Source organism: Dermacentor variabilis, chromosome 1 (genome assembly GCF_050947875.1).
Source record: "Dermacentor variabilis isolate Ectoservices chromosome 1, ASM5094787v1, whole genome shotgun sequence".
Taxonomy (NCBI): domain Eukaryota; kingdom Metazoa; phylum Arthropoda; class Arachnida; order Ixodida; family Ixodidae; genus Dermacentor; species Dermacentor variabilis.
In genome coordinates, this window is record NC_134568.1 from 211,124,008 (window position 1) to 211,147,803 (window position 23,796).

Genomic DNA, 23,796 nt, shown 5'->3' on the forward strand with positions numbered 1-23,796 from the left:
GTCCTTGACTGCACGTCCCTCCTCTTGGCAGCCATTAACTCTAATGGTCCATCGGTTATACCATACATAAATACACCTAAGTATTGGAACTGCAACGGCCAGCAGAAAAGCAAGCAAACAGAAGGCCCGAATTACCCTATGTCAATTTATTGAGGTTATCAAGAGAACAATAAAGAAATTATTACTACATTGACACACTTTTATTCACTAAATGAATCAGCAAATCGTGTTTCTATTTTCCACAAGAACAGTGCAGAAGCTGCCAATTGTCATCTCGTAACTGATTAGCACTCACAGCGGGGAATGCCTCGCATCTTCCTTCACAGCGAAGCTGCAGCACAAGACCCACATCTCCATCTGAGACATGCTTTTCACTGCCGTGTGCACACCCACATATTTTTTCGCCACTGAGATAATCAGCAACAGCATTGCGATGTAGCCGGCAGGTTTGACGGAAGCGTGAAAGCTGCGGTAGAATCACTCTTAATCCTCTTCAGCTTCCGCCACATTTTATGCTGCACACACATTGCACTGTGTTGAAATAAAACTACTGTTTGCTGCAATTGCTGCAGATGAAACCAAGGTTGCTACTGGCACGATCATGGACGGCGACCAAGCAGTTCTGATAGACATGCAGCCATCGTACACACCGAGTCAAAACAATTGTTTTCCGCAATCGCTGCAGACGAAACTGTGGTTGCTATCAATGCCATCGTGGGTAGCGACCACGCAGCTGTGAAGGCACGCAGCCAAAGCAGTGTCATGTGCGGCGGTAAACTCAAAAATAAAGGCATGAACAGGCACGAAGCGTACGTTCCAATTGTTCCTGTATGGATTTCACTGATGACTATAGCAATGTGTATTCTGCTGCTTGTACTAGGTTTGAGGCTAGCGCTACTTTTGCTCTTTTACGTCGCACGTTTGCAGCGCTCCGCACTCGCTGCGCTCCGAGAGTTGTTAACCAGTGCGTGGCCAAATACATCCAATTAGTAAGTTTGTTGCCAATAAACAATGCATACACCTGCGAGAACAAGAGGACGAGTTTGAATTATGCAATTTGAAGCATTAACGAGGGACAAACTAGAGGTTTTACTTTAGTACTCACACTCCATTTATACTTATTGGTGCAATTGTAACTAACCGCAGCACTGCAGCTTTACACTCAGTTACAGGAGTAAAAAATAATGACAGCTTGACCACATATTCTGGCATGTGTAAGCCCATTTGTCAAACCTCAAGACACATGCAAAAAGTGATTCCAATGAGAGCAGGTCGTGGAAATATAAAATGACTGTGCGACAGGGATACTAGAAATGTGGCAGCCCATTTTCCCAATTAAGACAAACAAGGCTCACACACTTCCCTATTTTTCAAACTTGTATAAACCTGCATACGCTTTTCAAAAATTGTATGGTATAGTTTTAATTTGTTTAATGCGATCAAGCAAATAAACATATGTCTTGGCCCCCCAGCATCTTTAAGCCCACTTTTCAGAGAAAAATGTAAAATATGCGCGTGGTTTGCCTTTTTCAAGATACAAATTGCATGTATCAAAATGATTTAATTATTGAAGCATTATGCAAGAGAAAAGGCAAATTTGTTCAGTAAATTAAAAGCCACCCTACCTTCCCAAGTGTGAGAAAACTGAGCTGGAAAAGGAAGGTCAGGCATTCCACCAGGTTCAGGCCTCTTGACTGCAGAGAAAGTAAATTTTACGCAACAGTTACCAACAAATGCTGTACGCTACGCTTCCAGGGCCATAGCATAACACAGGAATTTGTGAATACACAAAGATACGGCTGGCATGACTAGAGGCAATAATACTTTTGGTGAATATACACACATGCATACATACATGCATGTAAACACATGCATGTACATACGTGCATGTACAGTGCTTATAGATCCAGACACAAACAATGGCGAAACTACTCCAATTATTTTTTGTTTTGAATATGAACAGCATTTACAACAGTGAATTAATTCAGACTCCAAAATGTAAACCTGGGACTATTCCATGCTTAGTAACTGGCTGCTGTGCAATTACCTCACACTTGCATGTAATTATACATAAAAGGCATTAGTTGCTGCTCTTGCTTTAATTTTTTAGCACTGTAGCACACATGTACCAACATGCACACAAGGAACAATGCACTCACAGGAGCTGGTCATTAAAAAGTGAGACAGTAATCAATCATCGCAAATATGCACATACATTCATTCTGATAACATGACTAACTTCTACACCAAAGCAAAAACTAACAAGAATAACCTGAAAAACAAATGTCCAGCTTGCTGTTCCTAATAGATGACAAGTCAGCGAAAAGTGTCTGATAGAGCTGGTTTCAGGTAAAGAGAACCAATCCAGGTAAAGAGAACACATGTAATTCTTTTACAACACATTCAAAATCAAGCAGTCAGGATTCTCACCTTCAGTCCATTTCATTGCAGTGCCTCTCAACTACTTCGCAATTGCCGAATATGTATTAACAATTACTGAACTGTATAAATTTCATCTAGTAATCATATTGTATCGATCTCTTAATAACCCCTTGCCATGTAACATACCAAGTGGATTCAAACTTGTCAACGATAATACAACTGGATTTGCTTTCTATCACAATTTGCTTTTAAGTTTTAATTCGAACTAACTACGGCAGACAAACAATCCACTTGTCTTGCATATCACTTTGGAATCACCTCCAGACTCACATCAAGCAAACCAGTGTGTTATCTCACTTCAAAAAGGAAGTTTTTTTTTTCTTTCTTATTAGATCACTGATTTATTCCTTCTCACGTTTCTCACACAAACACTTAGGCACTCAATTCTGAGTTATGCTTGTATAATATACTATATGTTACTGATATTCTGTATGTCCTTCTCATTTCTTTAGATATCATTTCCAAATAGTCTATAATATCTATATTTTATTGTAGTATTATCTATCAGCATAGTCTCTATTATTATTTTGTATGTTAAAGCAATACAGTCGATCCCGGATATATTGAACTCAAAGGGGATCGCGAAATAGTTCGACATATCGATAATTAGAAATATAAAATATGGATGTCAAAAGCTTCTCTAACAACTCCACACATCTCAAGGCAGTTTCCCGATGTCGTGACTAACGGGAACTTACCGATCTATGCCTCCAAGACGCATAAAAAAAACAAACAGCGCTATGACCAGAGCAATTTATTTCGGAAGAAAAAAATCTGTGACCTTTGCTTGCTTTTTCTTCTGCACTATCAAGTTCATTAAGCTGTCCTCAAGCTTGTTGACAGTGTCCAAATGAGAAAGGCCAGCTCCTTCCATTGTGCAGCAACAGCGGCGAATGACGCTGAAAGCTGATGCAAGTTCAGCTGCAGTGAATGGTGGTTGGTCCCCTTCGTCGGAACCTTCGCCGCTGCTAGAGCCTGCGTCCTCGTCACCCATGATGCCAGCCACAATCTCTGCGTCAGCGTGATACGCTACAGCTTGCACGTCGTCGTCAGCGCTGACGAAATCGCGTGCTGTAACGCCGCCTGGGATGGCCGAGAGCTCGCGAAAATGCCACGGCGACCGACGACTTGTTCTTGTCAGCCTCCACCCGTGGAATGATGTCCCCCTTTGTTGAAAAATCCAAATTCCTGCATTTTTTCGTGGCCATGGCTCTGGAACACGTGCCAAAAGCGGAAAGAAAAACGCACTGCACCACACGAGTCTCAAGCCTTCGCGTTGGCCTCGTGAATAAAAGGAACAAAGCGAATCGAAAGACGCACCGCTCCGCGTCTCCGCACTACCACAAGCCCAAGCTGCACTGACCTCGTTCGTCTCGCTGCACCAGCGGTGCCAGCCAACCAAAACACAGGAAACGGGCGCCTGCAGTCAGCGTGGTTTCCCCCTCCCGCTTCCCTTTCACACCCAATCGCACTCCAAGTACTCCTTGTCACGTGCCTTCTACCCACACGCCCCTTTCTCAGAGTGCGGGGCGGCGCGCGTGACATCGCGGGAACATAGCGAGAGCTTCATGAGGAAAAGTGCACTTGCGGGGGTAGGATGCGATGGGAGAAGCGCACTTGCCGGGGCGCAGCTCAGCACGGAGTCAATATGTCAATCGATACATCAATATGCCGATGCACAGTTCTATATGCGCGAACAATAGCGCTATACTTTTGCATGGGATTCCCAAGGGGATTTTTCAACTGTTCGATATAGGCAATAATTTGATATACAGTAGAACCCCGCTGTTACGTTCCTCACTGCTGCGTTTTCCCGGCTGCTACGTCGTTTTCATCCGGTCCCGGCATAGCTTCCATAGGATCCAATGTATAAGGAACCCCGCTGTTACGTCGTAGCTGTGAAAACGTTCCCGCATGATACGTCGCAACTTAGCCCCCCGAACCCGCCTGGGCTAAAGTAGTCAACGCGCTCCAACCGCCATTTTGGCTTTTGACGAGTTTTGGCCGGGCTTGGCTATGGAACTGGCTGCAAGAAGCCGCACGCCAGTTCGAGAGGCCGCCATCGAACTGGCGTGCAGCTTCTTGCAGCCAGTTCCATAGCCAAGCCCGGCCAAAACTCACCAAAAGCCAAAATGATGGTCACATACGACAGAGGCGCTGCATACGACGACTACGTCGCCGTGGATGTTGTCGTCGTGACGTCAGAGTGTCAGAGCATCGCCGAGATCGTTGGAATCTGGGTCGCGAGTGAAGTCGCAGACTGCGATGCACGAGCCGCATGATGCCGGGGAGTTGCCAAATCGTAGCTTTGGAAAAGCCGTCGCGGCTCTGGACCTCCTCCGCAGGTACGTCGCACCTCACAGCGACGCTGACAGCAATGCGCCTTCCAGGCTATTGAGAAACATGTGGTGATTCCTAGCGAGCGAAAGAAACGGCAAGCCACAATTCTGGACTTTTTTTTAGGTCCTAAGCGCACCCTGTGGAAATAAATTGTCTATAGTTGAAGCTGCACTTTTTTTCATTCATTTTCGGAGCTTTCCTCACTGTTGCATTTTCCCGGCTGTTACGTTTTTTTTCCCCGGTCCGGTGAAAAACGTATGAACGGGGTTCCACTGTATCCGGGTTTGATATATCTGGGATCAACTGTATCGCATACATTTACATATATTTGTACTTATGGAATTAGATTGTATTTTTGTGTTTTTTGTATTGTCTGCTTTTACTGCCGTATTTACTCGCATAATGATTGCACTTTCTTGTCAAAAAAATTTACGCAAATTCAGGGGTGCGATCATTACGCGGGATTAAATTTCCCACGAAAAGAAATGATTTTTTTTTTCATCTCGCGTTTGCTGCAGGATGACAACAGATCATCAAATAGGCAGCTGCCGCAATATGTAGTGAGGGACGCCAAAACAAAAATGGCGACTGGCAGAGCAAGCCGAACGCGATTTTTTTTCTTCTTGTGAGTACATTTCGTGCATTGAAACAGTTTCTACCGTATCAGTAATGAATAATATCATTAATAACGGCAACTTTGCGGCAATAACGTAGCCATGTTCACTTTGAGGGGACAGAAACAGATGGGTACACTTAGCTGCCAGTGACATAGAAACGCATGGCGGGCATACTGCGGAAATTGCGGCATTTTTCTTCGCTACTATCCTAATACAGCACGTTTCCGCCAAGGGTGGGCGAATATGTTAGCTGTGTTACAAGAGTCGGCGTATGAATAGGGCACACTTCTAATGTATCAGTGTAAACATGGCTACTATGGTTGCCGCTCGCAATTTGTTGCGTGCCCACGAGTGTAGACAGGAAGAATCGAAAGGCGCCTTTGCTGTTATTGTTGACCACAACCATTATAAAGCCTACACATAATAAAGGAAAGTTTGGCTGTAGCTTTTTTTTTGTCATGGAAGTGCGGAAAAGTGATAAAAGGAATGAAATGGGGCATTTGCTTAAGAATGTTTGGTGCGTGCAGACCGCTTGGTTTGTCTTGAAGAGTTGTTTGTGTAGCATTCGACAGATGGTAAGCGCGATCATTATTGGCTAGACTTGGCACATAATATATTGCTGCGGCAAGTTCGGTGTGCGATCATTACACGAGAAATTTTTTAAAAATCGAATTTTGACGACAAAAGTCCATTTTGCCGACAAACTACAGGGGTACGATCATTAGGCGAGTGCGATCATTACGCGAGTACATACAGTATTTTATGCACCTCGCTCGTATTATCCTGCTGTAAAATATTTTTATTAGTTTTATGCACTAACAGGAGGTCCCCTTACAGCTTCATGCTCTGGGACCTCCTTCTGAATGTTCATTTATGGAACACATTTTGTAACTGAATAAAGTATTCTGATTCTGAAAGAAAAAGATTAGTTTACATTTAGTATGATCAGTATCTTCACAGGAAGAGCCAGCAAGCTGCCATAACAACACTAGCATGTACACCTGCCTCTTTAACATGAACAAAAAAACAAGAGGTGCCAATGTACACCCCTTGTGTACAGAACATCAGCATGTACACAGCTCTAACAAATGAAGTACCAAAGTTAAGCCTGGCTACAATGAACACCTTTGTAGCACTAAATACGTTCACTATATCAGAAGTTCACTATAATTCAACTTGCCCTCAAAACTGCCAATAAAGAACTGAACAAGGTACAGAAGAGATGCTTCATATCCAAAAATGACACACACTGCGCTTACTGGCAGAAATAGATGACCAAAGCATGGTTAAGTTGCGTTGACCCAGCAATGGCACTTAAAAGGGTGTCAACGTGTTGGACATTGTCTTAGGTGAAGCCCCTGGCTGAAGGCCTCCCCGTCCGTAATTTGCTGTGCCACTTGAAAATTGCTTCATCGATGATGTTCTCCAAGACATCTATGCCAATATTAGCCACGATAGCCTTCCAGTCTGTCTCACTTGTCAGCATGGCCTATATTTACCGCCTGTGTCCACAAAACTGAGCTGATCTTTGCAGACAATCTCCAAGTAGAAGCAAATGCCAGCTTTCTGAATGCAGCTTATTCCTGAAGGCTTTGGGAAGAAAATGTCCTTGGGGCTCATAAACCTCTCACATCCCGATGCTCACATATACGTCTTGAAGGTCACAAACCATTTCAAGAGTGCTTCTTCAACACGTTTATATGTGGCCTGATTTAGCCGCTTCCAAGAACTGCAGCCACCATTTTTCACTTACAGTCATCCTTATCCTCCCTTTCTCCTTCAGTATGGTCAAGATCAAACTTTGACAATCCATATTTTTTTTTTTTGCGAATTTTGCGAATTTTGCAATCATGTCACAGCCATGATTGGTTGTGACACACAACTGCGTTGGCAGCGCATCTACAAGCCATAAATTAAAGAAAAACTAAAGTCAATCAAGGTGCTGCACTGATTGGCTGCATTGTATGTAATGTAACATAGGGGCTCAGTGCAGTCGCATCCCTTCCCCTAGCTCGTTAAGGCACAATCATGCCACGGTTCCTTCCATTTATTGTAACTGAACTAAGCAGGTTACCAGGTCGTTATAAGAGGTCAGCTCTCTCATAGGCTCCTCGCAAAACTTTTCGATTGTGGTTCACTGTTCATAGAGGATAATAATAATATTTGGGGTTTTACGTGCCAAAACCACTTTCTGATTATGAGGCACCATAGAGGATGGAAGTTCACTTTAAATGGGATCGTTTTATGTGGGCTCGACTATAAGTGGAAAGCCTGCAAGCCAGTATGATGAAGGCAGCAAACAAGCTTTCCACAAAGCCTAGTTTTATAGCAAAGAGCAGTCTTTCAGAAAACATTCAATTAGCTATGGAGCTGTGAAAACTACAGTAATCAGTAGCTACTGGCCTCTTTTGCACCACACCTCAGAAAGTTCTGCTCCTGCCGAGTGCCACAAAGCACGCCCGATCAGCAGTCTGGAGAGGGGGCTGGTGTCACTTGCTTCACCCACGTATGACATGATGAGACATGACGACATGACATGATGAGTCAGCAGCGGTGCTACCATGGCTCTCACGTGCATTGCAAGTCATTTTCGAAGCGGTTTCATAGCACAGTAAGCAGCAGTAGCCTTGATCAGCAACAGCAATCTTATAACCAGCAGCAGCAATTGACCAAGATAGCTTTTCACTGTTTCAAGTGTTACTATCACAAATAGAACAAAGAGCTACCGAACTTTTTTTAAGTTGAGCACAGGAGGAGGAGGAGGAAAGGATGGATAGTAGTACTGGGGTTGTATTCTTGACTGGTCACTTTTCAGGATAGTACGTACTTCCCTTTCCGCACAATGTAACATCTAACACATCACTTCACTGGGAGTGACAGATGTCTTGAGGACAAATTCTATAACAATGCAACGTGAGAACATGACTAGATGTGAGCATTTTTAGGCAAATCCACTTCTGCTGGCTTGGTCACTCAAAGTGTCTGTATCTGAATGTGTCTCAACTCAATACGTATCTGGAACTGGTTGAAAGGGCAAAACTTCTAGAGGATAGGAAAATAATGCCGCACAATGGAGCTCACAAGGTGCAATAAACTTGTTTTATGTTTCCTTCTAATATACTGCATTTTAATCTCCTGATTTACAACACACAGTGAAAAATACAGCAGCGGCATATCATAAAGGGCCAGTATAATGCATACCTCCAGAGTGTCCAAGTACTGAAGTACAAAATGCCACACTTGGGAAGCTGTGTCCATCAGCAAAAACTGAAAGCCCTCCATTGTTATCAAAGGGGAGCTTCCTTCGCCTTCTTCCCTGCATTCACATGATCCACTCATATAGCATGGGTGGAGACAGAGCAAGGAAACTGAGGAACTAGCAACACCTATACAAATCTCTCTTTTGCACTAAAGTATTTGTGAATCACAATGATTGTTTGTTTAATATTGCAACACACTTTACACTAGCATGCACATAGATCACATTAGAACTTGTTATTATTACAAGGGGTACTGATATTTATCACAATTCGCAGATTTCAGATACTATAAGATATAAGCAAGGACTGCACTGCTACTCGGGCTGAACCATCCATTCAACCTACGTAACTGTACTCATTACGCAATAGCAATTGCCAAAATTGTGTTTTGAAGATAAAACCGCCTGAATTGCTTCACTGAAAATCTACTACTACTAGAAGAATCAACTACTCTTGGAATCGATGTGCAATGATTCCCAATTTATATTAAATGCAATGGCGGAGATTTCGAGCCTATTTTACTACTCAGTAAGTCTAAATGCAAGGTCATATAAGCTACTTCTCACTTGCACAGTACCCTACATCCTGCACAATTCGCTACAACCAAGGGCTTAACTTCATAGAACCAAAGTAAGACTAAACAAGTCTTTGATGGCAGTTTACACACACTAACATGGACCAAACCTAGTGCAAAATGCTGCTTGATCCAACTTTCAGAATATGATGTATGTAAAAGCCCAGCCAGCTAATTAAAAACAAATTTCACTGTGCTCTTCACTGGAACAACCTCTCTAATATTTGTCAATCCTCCAGTAATAGTTGATTTTCAATGAAACAACCCAGCTAGTTTTATTTTCAAAACACAAATTTCTTACTAAAGGTACCATGTGCTCACCATATAATACCATGGGCATTTTAGAAAACAGCAACACCTGCAGGAGAGACTTCATCGATGGCATGTGAACCAGATGACAACCCGAAGAACTGTACGGCACAATGCATGCATTTTGCAGGGTTTAAAATTTTTGCAGTTCTAGACTGGCATTTCACACTTTATCCATTAAACAGGCAGCAGCCTGCATAACTCACTACATGTCTACAAGTCAGGGTGCATGAATGAGATAATGCAGCTTTAATGAAATACTATTCAGCACGCCAACAAACATAACCTCCCATGCTATGAAGTGCACTCGCCATGTTTAATGCACTGTTTGTATCTTGCTCCTTTTGCATTTTTACATATGTTGCAACGTTGATGTCAAAAAGTTGGGACCAAAATCATGAAAGTTTCATCACTGTCTTTGATTTCTGGCCATGCTTATGCCTTGCACTAGCAACACTGATATTCAGACTACATACAACAAACTGCAATGGCTGATGAGAACATGAATAACCACAAATTTTACTTCATACTACGATTAAAAACAAGAAGCCAACAACTACTCCTTCAAGTAACCTAACACAAAAAGGTAGGTCAAAAAATGCGCTGCAAAACCAATAGTATAACTGATCGCATAGGTGTAGCTAAACAGAAGCTCGGAATATGATGTAAAGTCGCAATGAATGCTTTCACCTCTTCAAAGAACAAGACCAGGGCTTCAAAAATCTATGAACATATCTTTGCTTGCAAATAATGATTATCATCCAAAGCCTTCGCTGTTCGAGTCTGCAAAATTACGGCAAAAATTGATGAGACAGCGCATTCAACCTTCTACCCAAGTTTGCATAGCTTCTGATGCATCCTACTACACACAAAATGTGTTCAGACTTCGCACATCAGGCATGCTGATGATGTGCTTTCAGAGCCAAAACAATAAACCCAACATGACTGCAACGTGCTCAGCCTGTAAGTTGTTGAAAGGAGCAAATCAGTTCTGCGGCAGCTGATCAGGTCGAGGAAGATTCATGAAAGGAAAAAATTGTCTGCAGATATTGTCTAAAAGAGACCCACATGAATTTAGTTTGTAGTTTCTTGCTACAGTTAGGTGGACAATTTTTAAAAAATTGTCTGCAGATATTGTCTAAAAGAGACCCACATGAATTTAGTTTACAGTTTCTTGCTATAGTTAGGTGGACAATTTTTTCCTTTCATGAAACTTCCTCCACTTTGCAAGTTTCTGCAGAACCGATTTGCCATTTTCAGCGTCCCTGTGCTTCGAGTTGTCAATTAGTTTGGCCTCGCTTTGCGATCTGCTGGTTTCCTGGTTAGCTTGGATGGCAGAGTGACCACTTCGACAAGCTGTTGGTCATGTGTTTAATCCTCAGACCATGACAAATTTTTCTTTCAACTGCAAAACCGCAATGTATGGCAATTTTTCCCTTTCCTGTTGAAAGTGGCAATATGATCAGATGTTGCTGTCAGTGGAAACACTAAGAGAGGGCACTGCATGTCTGAGTTACACACAGAGATACAGTTTAACTAAGACTCTGAATTGGTCCCTACACTACATTCACTGTCTTTTTCTTATGCCCTGATTTACTAAGTTTGCAATCAGTTATAAGGATATCAGTATGTTTAACATTTAACCCTCAGAAAAATGAAATGAAACCTGCTTAAGAGGAAGCTTTAGCTCAGGCCCAACTACAACGCGGCCTATTCAAATACATGTAAAACGCAAAAACGTTTTTATGAGATAACCCCTGGACCGATTTTGATGAAATTTGTCGCATTTGAAAGAGAAAGTTAAATTCTAGTGACTGTTGGAAGCGGAATTTCGATTTAGGGCTTGAATTTTCTTAAAACGATTTTCAAATATTTGACCGTTTGAAAAAAATAGAAGCATGAAGTTTATAAATTCATAGCTCTGCATCAAGAACTGATATCGCGGTTCTGTAAATGGCATCCATTAGATCATTCAAAGCAGACAAATTCAATATGTCATTTTACATCTTACGTGAATTTGTTATGTTGGTTACAACGGTTTTGCAAAAGTTGTATTTCTCTATTATTAAATTTTTTTATATTCATGTGTAACATATCAATTTTGTCCGCTTTAGATGTACTATTAGATGCAATTCACAGAATTGTATTATCATTTTTAGTGGTTAAGTTACAGAGTTGTAAACTTGATAGTTTCGTTTTTTGAAAATTTTCGATTTTTGCCAATTTTTAACAAAAAATTGACAATCTAACTCAAAAATTCGAAACCAACAGTCACTAGATTTTAAGTTTGTCTTTTAAATGCAACAAACCTCGTCAAATTTGGTGCAGTGGTTGCCGAGAAAAACGAATTCTCCTTTTACATGTATTTAGATAGGAGCACTTGAGCTAAAGCTTCCTCTTAAACCCCAGTGGAAGACCCTGACTGAGCCATACACAAAGCACTTCTCTGAAGGTATGTTTGCTTCGCATGCTACTGACAAAATTTCTGCCATTGGTAGCACTGTTTGCTTCACCTTCTCATGTCATGTGGCAGCTGCATGGTGCCTACAGAAAGCTGGCCTAAAGTTTGCCTTTGAAAGAAACAAACGAGGGAAGTTCATGCCACTTGGGCCTGCGATTGTGTCTACCGTTGAATTTTTTACTACAATGCACAGGAATAGGAGTAAAGGAAAACAAATACATTTAACAGCACACCGCAGAAAATATTTTACTTGAAGACCCCTCAGCTTTAGAAGCACAGCACCACTTCTAGCAAGGAAGGAAGGAAGGAAAGCAATTCTCGACGTGATGTAGGCAGAAGACGTGACAGTCAAGGAAGCTGACGCGGCTTGGGAAATGATTGTAGAGTGACAGCTAAAAGCAGAAAAGTGCAGACACGAGCTTGAAGCTGAGAAGCACAGGCGAGAGGCAGCGCAATTGCACACTCTTAGGATGAAGGAGCTTGATCGGGAAATTCAAGTACTTCAATGGCAGCGAGCCCGAGGCTATTTTCATACCTTCAGGACAGGTGAAGATATCGTTATATTTCTCTCTGATTTTGAACGAGTGTGTAAAGAAGTGTCAGCCGCGATACGTGTCAGCCGGGACCTCTGGTCCAAGAATTTGGTCCTGTTGCTGCTGTCTAAAGCCACAAGTGTTCTGGAGTGATTGTCCAATGAAGAAGCGCAGGATTACAGCAGGACTAGGAGGGCTCTGTTGAGCCCTTTTGAAGCTATAAGTCAGGCCGACTTCGGAGGCCAAGATGATAGCGACAACGCTGAGCTTGTTGAGGACAGACCGCCTATTTAGATGGCTACTAGCTCAGGAGGCTTAGGAAATGCTGCGGTGCCACTGGTGAACACGTTATGTGACGAGCGTTAAAGCAATGTTGTTTCGCCATCTCGAGAGGCGGCTGTAGGAACAGTGGCTGGCAGTGGCTCATTTGATTTTGATGGCAGCTATAAAATGTGGCAAGTTGAGGAAAGACCTCAGGGCGAGCCGGCTAGCGCAGATGGCATCGGATGCAGTCATGTTCTGTCAGAGGCACAAACATCTAGCAATGACCATGAACCTAGCTTGGTTGTGCCGCTTAGAGCGATATCGTTGCAACGAGAAGGCAGTGTACCTGGGAGTACGAGTGCCAAGACCGCAAGCTTTGTCAGCCACGCCAAGGGCAAACGACGAAGGTGCAAGCCAAGATAGTCAGAGTCAGGCGGCGATACGAGCTGGGTCAAGTGCACCAACAGCCAAGACATTAGGAAAAAGCTGAGTGGGCTACATCCGAAGCTTCGGCAGTTGTCAAAATCTAGAATAGGCGTGACGTGCGTCGAGAAAGGAAGAATTTCACAGAAATTCAGATGCCGCACATGCCACCTGTCCTCTGTGGTGTCAAGGCATTGCAGGCAGGGGAATGTAGCGAAATGTCGAGTATGCTCGAAAGTCTGATACAACAGCCACTCCCTTCCCGAGGGTAAGAAAGGTGACTGCCTAGAGGACAAAGGGACAGCGTGCACGTGGGTCCGTGAATGCGCTGTTCTCCCAGAATTTTGAGGCTGCAGGTCGAAGGCTACAGGTGCTTCGGGCAACTCAGTTTTGTTCTTGTATCACGATTGGACAGTGCGCAGAATCACAAATTTTCGACCCATTCGAGCGCATATGAAAGGGCGTCTTTGCACACACTGAGCGATACATGATACAGTATCGCCGACTCAGCGGCCATACAAAACAATGTGTTTTGTATCCACAGAAACCTTACCAGCTTATTGCATAGATATTAGTTAACACGTAGTGTTTCCACTTTTCGTCGCGTAAACACAGCGGTGCGTCATCTCCATCGGGCGGCCCGGCAGAACAACAAGCCTCAAAGATCAGAACGGCCTCCAAGCGCCCTGTGCGTTTGTGCGTGAAGCCACATCAACATCAACATCATTTCAGTGCCATGCTAGAGAGCGTTGTGGCATTGTGTAATGAAGGACTTGCATCATGCCGAAGCTCGGATAAAAAAGACACCGAGTGCTCAGCATAGAAGAAAAAATAGGCATCGTTCATGCTATCGAACATGAAACGAAGAAGTCGGCGCTGGCACACGACAAGGATCTATTGTTGGCTACGGTGGGTGGCATTTAGAATGCAAAGTTGCTTGGCAGCGCTGCTGTGACCGCGAAGAGATGGCTACGAGGTTTGACTTTTCACCATCGACAGTGACCAGTAACGAGGACGATACAGAAAGCAACAGCACGGACGATTCAAGCCCGACAGTGGCAGAAGCTGCGCATTACGTCAGCCTCATGAATGCAATCACTGCGACGAGAACAGCACCCTGCAATGAAAAAGGCGCCTTGCGACTTCTGCAGCGCTACCGCCTGCATGCGCGGAGAACATGCAATGCCAACGAGGAATCTGCCATGCGTGTGCTTGACGACATGAGGGGAGTGGCTGAAAAGCTGGCTCGCAGCTTCAGTAATACCGGTGAACACTTTTGATCACGATCAAGCCCGATCCGGATCGGAATTCTTGACCGCGACTGGCTGCCTCGTGCATCTTGCGCAAATGAGCCAATCATGAATGAGCCGACGACAGGCTGCTGTCATCGCTGCTAGGCCGCCGCGGCATCAAACGAAAATAATACTTTTGTCGCGCGAAGTGAATAAATACTGCACGTTTTTTCTCCCCTTTCATCACACTCTCTCCGAGTCCCGTTTTTGAGAGGAAAGTGGGCGATTTCATGCTATTTTAGTTAAGCAGTACTATTGTTTAGTACATACTTTTTCCGAGCTCCGGCCAACTACAGTTTAACAAAATTTCACTGTACTTTGAAAGCCCCTTCTGTTATTTGTCATTTTAATATTTATTTTCTTTTCTTCTTCCTTGCGTCAAGTTGAGTCGCGTGTTGAGTGTATGAAAATGTTGAGATATCAAAAGCACATTGTTTTATAGTCTGGTCCTATCTGTTCGCAAGACAAATATTTTTTAGTTTGTTGAGTTTTTTACCGAGACCTGATTGCGGAATGCTCGAGTAGAGAAAGTGCCAGTTTTCTGTTTGTTTGTTGTATTTACGCATAAGTAGGCTAGGAAGAGCCTAAATGTTTAATTTTTATTGTGACTTGATCTATATATTGTATACCTTAGTTGCAAGTGTCAGTGTAGAATTTAGGATCACCTTTGTTTTTATGTCGTTCACGTGAGTTTGAGTATTTGTTTCTTAAGACTGGTTAGAACCGTATTGTGCTCTAAAGATGTGGCACTTGGTTTGCCAAGCGCATTTAGACAGCACTGAGCGGAGGGCTATTTCGGTTGGCGGTTACAGTTGTCAGATGCCATTCCGTACTTTTGCAAAGTGGTGCCCAACCGTACCGCTCAGCCTTTGCATCGTGTCTTTCAGTGGCAAAATTAAGTCATCTTCGGCAACCTTGGTCTTCACCAACCTGCCGACATTACAGTTGAGAATCGCTTACAACAAAATTATCATCTGTTTAACCCTGTCACGCGTTGACAATTAAGGAAAGGTACGTATTTAGAATTTTCTCTCAGATACATGTCTCGTGTTGTTCGGAAACCTTTTTTTTTTTTGTATCGTTTAGCGTAGTCACATTTCAGGAAGTGCTTTGTTTATTGATGTTGGTCTGGTGGTTTGAAGTGCATTCGAAGGGTGCTTGCTTTGGCCAGAGTGATTTGGCATTGTTGATTCTCGGTCGTTACGGTGGACCTTCTCAGGGCCAAGCAGCAGGGAAGACCACCAGCAGAAAAAGCAGGAAAGCCTCTCCAATGAATCAAAGGCGTCGCTCAACTAGCGCATCCAACCGTCCGAGCTGCGTCGGGCAGCTCAACTTCTGGATGGATTGTCTGGCGGCGGAGGTGCTGTTGTGCCACACTGTGAGCCTTCATCGAGGCAACGGGCACTTCACCCTCCCCACCTCGTTCTTCTGAAGTGGTTGCCCTTGGTGACAATGGGCAAAGTTCCAGGAAACCGCTGAACCCTTTCCATGGGTCAAACTGAGTAGTCCAGGGGCACAGAGCACCCCAACGAATCTATTGGCAGCCTTCAGAATTCCACAGAACTGCTGACCCTTGCTGTGGGGACCCGTTTTATGCAGCTTGGACTTCTCCTTCAACCAAAGAAGAAAGCTACGCGGTTAACGCCGGCACCGATCCTGCCTCGTTCTAATGACGATGGGACACCCAAAGTGGATGAAAGTGGATAATTTTCTGCAGGATCGTGGGATCGTTCCCCACCTGCAGAAAGTTGTTTTTTCATCCACTTTCATGGCCATCATCGTACGCGTAATGCGAAGACGTGGTATCGTTCCCCACCTGCAGCACGTTGCTTTTCATCCACTTTCATTGCCATTAATTTATCATTTCTTTAATTCAATTAGTAAGTACAGGTAATTTCCCGTTTTCCTAGGTGTCTTTGTTTGTTGGCTTCTCATGATAAGATGCTGGTTGTGTGGCCATTCAAAGGTGTCAGTTTTCACCCAAACATCCTAGCGAATTGATATTCCTTTGCCCTGTAGAAAAGAGCATGTGGTTTAAAATCCTAAACCAGCAATTTTCTTTTCCCCTGTGCATATTGCAATTTCTTGCATATTTCAGTTGGACTTGCACCTTTCTCTTTTGCCATTTTTCTTATTTCTTGTTTAACTATACTGTACAGGCATTCACTAGTGCCATGCATCTTATTTAATTCTACGCTAAGTGTCATTTTATAACATATTTTATATCTTTTTAAAAGTAGCTAGTGCCAACTATATTTAGTCTTTAACAAGCTAAAAATTGTACTTTATCAAACATTTATACACTTGTGTTTCAAACTTGGTTCCACTTCTGAAGCACTAAAACATGATCCTACAAAAGTAGATAACTGTGTTCCAACCTTTTGAAAAGTGCCCGGCAATATTTTCAATTAATCAATTAAACACCCTACATCGAAAGTGGTTAATCGATTAAAGGCTAAAATGATGAATTATTAATCGTTAATTGAATAACAAAATTAATCGACCATCCCTAGCTTTTGGGGGCCTTATCAAATATTTGGACCTATCTGCAGCCATGTCAATTAGTCCATATAAAAATGCACTATGTCATACAATATTTCGGCCACTATTAGATAAATATTTCATGAAGAAAGTTCAGGAGTTCATGAAAGTCCATGCATGCCATTTTTCTGTGACATTGATAATTCTATCTGAAACTGTAGAGCTGCATGCCTGTGCAGTGTCCCTACAGAATAAAGTCTGTGAATTTTTTTACAAACAATCAAGATCTTCAGTAATGAAGAAATTCTTAGTAATATTCACCAAACTTACGTATTTTTTGGCTTCAACTGCAGTATTTTTCTCATCTTAAGGCTTGCAGGTATGAGGCTAGTTTAATCTAGATTTAGGCTAGATTTTTATTAAAGGAGGGATACAAAAATATTTCCATTCAAAGCTGCTGTTACAAGAGATTAAGCAGATACAATGAAAAAATATGACAGATGGCTTACGATTTCATAAGTCCAGCATGGAGGAGTATCCGTACTGCATCTGCACTTATGCCTTCTGTTGTATGACAACCCACCATGAAATGAAGGACACACTGCAGCAGAGACAAAGGTGCAGTATGAAGTTGCGTAAACTGAGAGCAATGTGCACAATTATTTACCACACAAGAAGCAAAACCTGCAGAAGATCTACACCTTTGCCACCGCTAGCCTGCAACTTATTTACAGAGCAATTATCTTCATTAAAGGGACACTAAAGAGAAAAAAATTATTTTAGCTATATTAGTAAACGAACTTTCAATGATACTGAGAAATCCACTCTTGCCGCAAGAAGAGGCCTGCTAAGCCAGAAAAGGTGCAATAACGGATGGCAAAGCCACGTTGAAGTTCCTGTGCACCAGCTCCCCACGGCATCATATATTTTGACAGCATTTGCACCCGCCGCGGTGGCCCAGTAGCAATGGCGCTGCATCGCAGACCTCAAGGTCACTGGTTTGATCCCAGCAGCAGCATTTCAATGAGAGGCAAAATTCAGAAACACTTGTGCACTCAGATTTAGCTGCACGTTAAGGTAACCCGGGTAGTCAAACTTAATCCAGAGTCCCTCAATAGGGCATGCTTCATAATCAGATTGCAGTTTTGGCCCATAACATCCAGAATTTTTTTTAACATTGCTTGCTTAAGCTTGAGCGTAGTTCACTTATATTGGTAAGAGTGTATTACAATGTATTCTTAAAGAGCCAGAAACTGAATTAAGCAAGTTTCAAGTACTTTTACTGAGCTACAACAGCCCAAATATCAAAAGATATATTGAGATCAATGATGTAGAGCAGGGGTTTCAGAGCTACACACAAAAATGAAACTTTAACTTTCTTTTTCTCTAATAGTAATCAACCTCTCACCCTGTAATCAACAAAGATAGAGTTCTGAAAGAATACATTATTAGTGTTAACTGATTTAGTGTTTCGCTTTAGGGTCCCTTTAAAATCAAATTCACCCGTTCAATGGGGAAATTCTTTCAGTCGCAAATGAAGCGACCATAGCAGGGGCACAAAATAAAAAGAACAAAATGGCAAAGCAAATGACAGCCAATAAAATGTGCAGGCCCACAAGATACAGTAAGCTATATTTGACAGCACCTACATTTTAACACAATGTAGATTCTTTTTTTTTTTCTATGTAAAAATGTTTTAACATAAGCACCTCCCATCGTTCAGCAGCATATTGGTCTAGGAAGGCTGCGTCTCTTCCATGCTTGTCCTTTTCAAGTACACTGTAAACAGCCCATGGCTTTCCGCTGTAAAACAAGCAACAAAAATGACATAAGTGTGGATGCGTCAAAGGCACATAGACTGCACTAGTGAAGCTAAACAGCAACACTAAATAAGTTTATACTGGCAAACTTTCTTTCAAAATTCTATTTCCACTTACATGTTAGGTGAAGGCTGATTACTAATGAAGCAAATAAAGGCCGAAACTTCACTTTGATAAATTTTATGTCCAAACTGTAGTTCAAAGTATCTTTTTTTTTAATTGGGCCGCTTCAGCACAGGAAAAGCACTCAGAACCTACATATGCAGTTGCACCTGTGGTACCACCAGAACGCACTGAAATCCTTGTTAATTGCTAACAATTAAATAGTCCCGAGTAGATGCTGTCCATGACTTCAATGGTAGCTGCTGCAAGAACTTCAATGTGAAGCCAACACACGGCCTTTTCTTTTGCACATTTTCTAGCTTACCAAGGCTCCACTCTAAGCAAGGTTGAGCCTTTCAGCATCCAAGAAATGCACTTTGGCAATCTGCCTTTAATTAATATTTCCCTCCAACGCCACTTATCATGGTCCTGACAATGACTACTTGGTAGCTCTAATAATGCCTTGGACACGTAACACCAGTGCCGGTGAGAGCATATCTATACAGTACTCAGCGATTCAAATGCATTGATCCGACCACATGGCAGCCGGCAGTTTTTGGTGCCACTGGTGAGCACTGGGGGGCCAAGTGTAGTCACAGTGTGCCTAAAAGGCTCTCACTTTTATTGTACGCCACAATGCATAAGCTCAGTGTGCCCAGCACCAAATGGCGGTGCAAAAAGCGCCAGCAGTCATGCACTCCAAGTATTGCATTTGAATCACTGTGCACTGTACATGCAGAGGAATGTATAAAATTTGGTTCCTACCTGTGCACATGCAAGACCACATGAAAACATGCATTATGTCACCTTGTTTCTGAGGCCACTATGTGCTGCTACATTAAAGAGCCCCTCACCAAGTCTGGCCATTTTGAACTGACAAGCACAGCGCAGACAATGCGCATTCACAATCGTGTCTGCTAAGAATTGCACCGCTATGCGACGCAGAAAGAGCAGAAATTTCAAACTAAACACTGTTTGCCTTTCTCCTCATAGGTGATGTGCTCCAAGACGGGGGGATGACACATATCAGCAAGTGTGCCTACGTACACGTATTGACCCTTTTCGCAGAGCAGTTTGTTCTTGGGAAACGAGATGGCGCTTTCGGCGGCGCGGCGCACATTGCCTCAGCGAAAGTGCACGAATACGAAACCATATACTCCGTAACAGCTTCAGCCCTGTTTCTGTGCGATCACCTCTTGAAAATGCAACTGGGTTGTCGGAAATGCTGTTGGAACAGCTGTTGGAAATGCAACTGAAGACGTGTGCTATGGTTGGCAGCAAAAATAGCGACTGGCACATTAAGGAATGGAATGAATTTGTGTAACCAAGTTCATACACCACTGCTACATACGGACAGCCTGTGTTGCCAGCTCTCCTCAACGCATGACTATCCTCATGAATAAAAATATTTCACTCATCTGCAAGGATTGTTTCGCTAACCTCAAAAAAAAAGAATTCAACCCCGGTATGTCAGCAAGAATGAGTACCGCTCATTAAACAATGACAAAGGAAATTTCGCATACATCCAAACTCGCATGCAAACTTACGCACACTCTTTCGCCAACATATCAAAAATATGTGAATGGGCACACACTTGAATCAATGCACCAAAGCATGGGTGACAGCGACTACACCGTCAGCACATTAATCGTCGAAGCTGAATGTTTCGTGACAGTCCAGAGGAGTAAGCAAGTTATTAGTGATAATTAATACATCTTTGCTACAAGCTGTAACAAAGTACAGAACAGTTACGTTCCAAGCCTTGTGTGTAGCAAGAACAAATCTATTGCAACTGAGCCTACCCTTGAGCGATCAGGCAGGAAATCATCAGATAGTGACCGCACCGACCAACTTCACTGAGAAACGTGAGAAGCCGCTGCTTCAACGCATTTGCCAAATAAAGAATGAAGAGCAAAACACACTGATCCTGATTCAATTCATAAGTGGAAACTTCGGATAACTTGGAATACATTTTCAGCCTCTCTTAGAACAAGCACTATATACGCTGCTCATGCCATTTGAACAAACCTTAATTAGCTCCAAATGCGCTTTTACATGTCCTCTGAAGCTGTGGCCAAAGCTTCATGTCGTCCACCCAGCCAGCATCTACGATATCTCCACAAACAGAGGTTTCCTCAGCCACACTGGGCATCAGGTACATCCATGGTAAACACAGAGGCAATGGAGGCAGCTGAAGCAAGCAATGATTGCGTCACCGCGTGATCAAACATGGCAGCAGCCATGGGGTCGCAGCGAAGAGGGTCAATATGCTGTGACATCGCTCATAATGACACGTGACACTTAGAGAATTATTCAAGGCAACATCTGTTATTTGTGTAATATGTTGCTTCAACAGACGAATTAAAGTTTAGAGAAATAATAAAACACACAAACCAAATGTTTGCATGTTTTCGTTTTACTTCCCACCACAGCAAGAGAGATGCATTTCCATTTTATCTGCTGGTTCCCATGTCATGCCATTGCACGAGCTGAGAGCCAAACTATATCATTTTCAACCGTGTTTCAGCACTCTATCATGCTCTATGATCCCCTTGCATCTGCCTCAGTGTTCCTGTGGCACTGACTTATACCAGTAGTCAGGTGCTCCCGTGCAAAGCGCGCAAAATCGCGCGCTAGGCTCAACAAGACAAACACAACAGCTTGCGCGCGCGATTATCAGCGAAAGGGTCGCACAGGCAAAAAAGCAAGGAGAAAAATAAATGAAGACGGGGCCCATGATGTATGCATGACACGATCATCTAGCTCTGGTATGGGACAATGCAAGAAAGGGATTTTGCTTGCGAAGACTAGACGGGGCAAGTGAAGAGAGTGTCCTTGATAGTGGTGACACTGGCCTCCTGAAATCATGGGTTCATGACACTGAAATATTTCTATCTCGGCTATTAATGAACCAATTTGAAAAATTCTTGTGGCAGAACGCTCCTGAGAGGGCACAAAACAACTTCCAGCATATAACAAAAATTTGCTATTTGGCCTGGTGAGGGGCCCTTTTAAGGCATGGTTACCAGTCATACAAATCTTAAGATCAACTTAGCAGTTTTAGACATTAGTCAATTATAAGTGATACATAATATCATCAGTATCTATAAAGAAAAAAATTAGGACAACTTGAACATTTTATGTCAGACTACTTCAATAACAACTATGTCATAACTCACAACAGAAGATTAATCCAAGTTTATTTACAAAAAGGACGTTTCTCAGGCTATCGCCAGTGGAGAGTGCATGACAAATTATTTACTACTGATGAAGGGATGTAGAAATGTTGATATATAAGTACTTACAGAAAGGGCTGTGTATGAAATAGACACACATTTGAACTGAGTGAAACTAGAGCAAAACACCTCGAAATCCATGTAGGTCTTAAACAGTGGGTCAAACAGAAAAAATACAGGTTCGGTTCGGGTTCAAGCTACTTCAACTTTGTTTTGGTTCAGTTTCCAGTAATCGAAAGCTTTAACAGTTTGAGAACTGGTTCATTGTGTCAAACCAGTTGACAAGTCGGACCAGCCAACTGTTTCTGAGCCTCAGCATCCCACAGTGTCATGTGACATGGTGCACGTAGGCTATTAAACTAGTTTCTTGTGCACAAGTTTCTTATCTGGAAAATTTAGGGAATGATGTTGCTGGCAAACGGAAGACAAGACAATTTTTACGTAGTTTCCAGCAGGGAAATTTAATATTCCATAGCTACAGCAAAAAGATATGTTTCCTCTAGCTGTAACTCAAAATGCCTAACTTTATATATTTACCTCCTGACACCCAACTTTTGCATCTCAATTTGAGCAGATATGTATGAAGAAGAGTAACAAATATAGCGAATATGTGTTACAAGCTCAATGCAGAACAATCCTCTGTATTGCGTGCATATACTACCGCCCTTAATCATGTCTGTTCCAATATAACTAATAGTCAAACCTCGATACATCGAACACGCATATACTTAAATATCACATATATCGAACACTTCCTATATCACCTGGAAAATTGCATGCATTTTTTATTTTTTATTTCAAACGGGGTCAGTCGTAAAATGGATATATCGAACTCCGCCACCCCAGACCACGTGCGCTCCGTTGACAGATGGTGAGCTTTCCTGCAACACCCTCAAAGATAGCGGTGGCACAATGGGCATTCCTGACTGCTGCGATTGCACCGAGGGCGCCACTTGAATGTAGCGGCACATGCACGCACCGGCTTGGCTAGTTTAACAACATCAACGATGCACTGCATTTACCGCACTGACTCCACCTCGGTGCCGCTGGATGGATGGATGTTACGAGCGTCCCCTTTGAAATGGGGTGGTGAGTTGCGCCACCAAGCTCTTGCTATTACACTGCCTAATGTCCTACCTAGGTTAAAAACGAAAAAAACGGAAGATGGTTTCCCATAACCTAATTTTCTGACCCCCTATTGTGAACTTCTGCTCTGCGCCTGCCTCGCCTCGCGAGGACTGGTGGTTTGCATCGACAAAAGCATGCAACAGCGCGCGCTCACTGGGCTCACTCATAGACACCTTGGCAGATGCCACTTTAAATTTTGTTAATGACGGCATTTCAAAATGCTTCGATTGACGGACTTGGAGATCGCAACAGAAGTAGCGGCCAAACGAAGACACTGCCGAGGTTGATCCTGCAAGCGCTGATGTTTCCCTGTTCCCGACTTCAACTGAGGCTGTTGCTTTCGCCCTTCTATGCCGCTACTGCAGCGCAATAGCCGGCCAGTCACTTGTGGATCGTTTAGACAATGTTGAGGCCTTCATGTTTAAGCACGCGGCTGCCAATAAGAAGCAGGCTACACTGCTGCAGTACTTTCAACCAAATAAATAAATACTTTGTGCGAAGCTTTACGTGCGTA

The 23,796-nt window shown here is 42.9% G+C and overlaps 1 protein-coding gene across 3 annotated transcripts in view; it reads right to left on the bottom strand.

Annotated features, from left to right (window-relative positions):
- Positions 1 to 23,796, bottom strand: part of mrn (general transcription factor IIH subunit 4 marionette) — a 54,185-nt gene that overhangs the window by 22,666 nt on the left and 7,723 nt on the right. For all 3 annotated transcript variants that reach the window (XM_075703981.1, XM_075703980.1, XM_075703982.1), the window contains 4 exons: positions 18,706 to 18,799; positions 17,506 to 17,597; positions 8,601 to 8,715; positions 1,626 to 1,694 (listed from right to left, as the gene is read on the bottom strand). In XM_075703981.1, the coding sequence (XP_075560096.1) occupies positions 1,626 to 1,694; positions 8,601 to 8,715; positions 17,506 to 17,597; positions 18,706 to 18,799 (370 nt within the window). The remainder of the gene's footprint in view (positions 1 to 1,625; positions 1,695 to 8,600; positions 8,716 to 17,505; positions 17,598 to 18,705; positions 18,800 to 23,796) is intronic.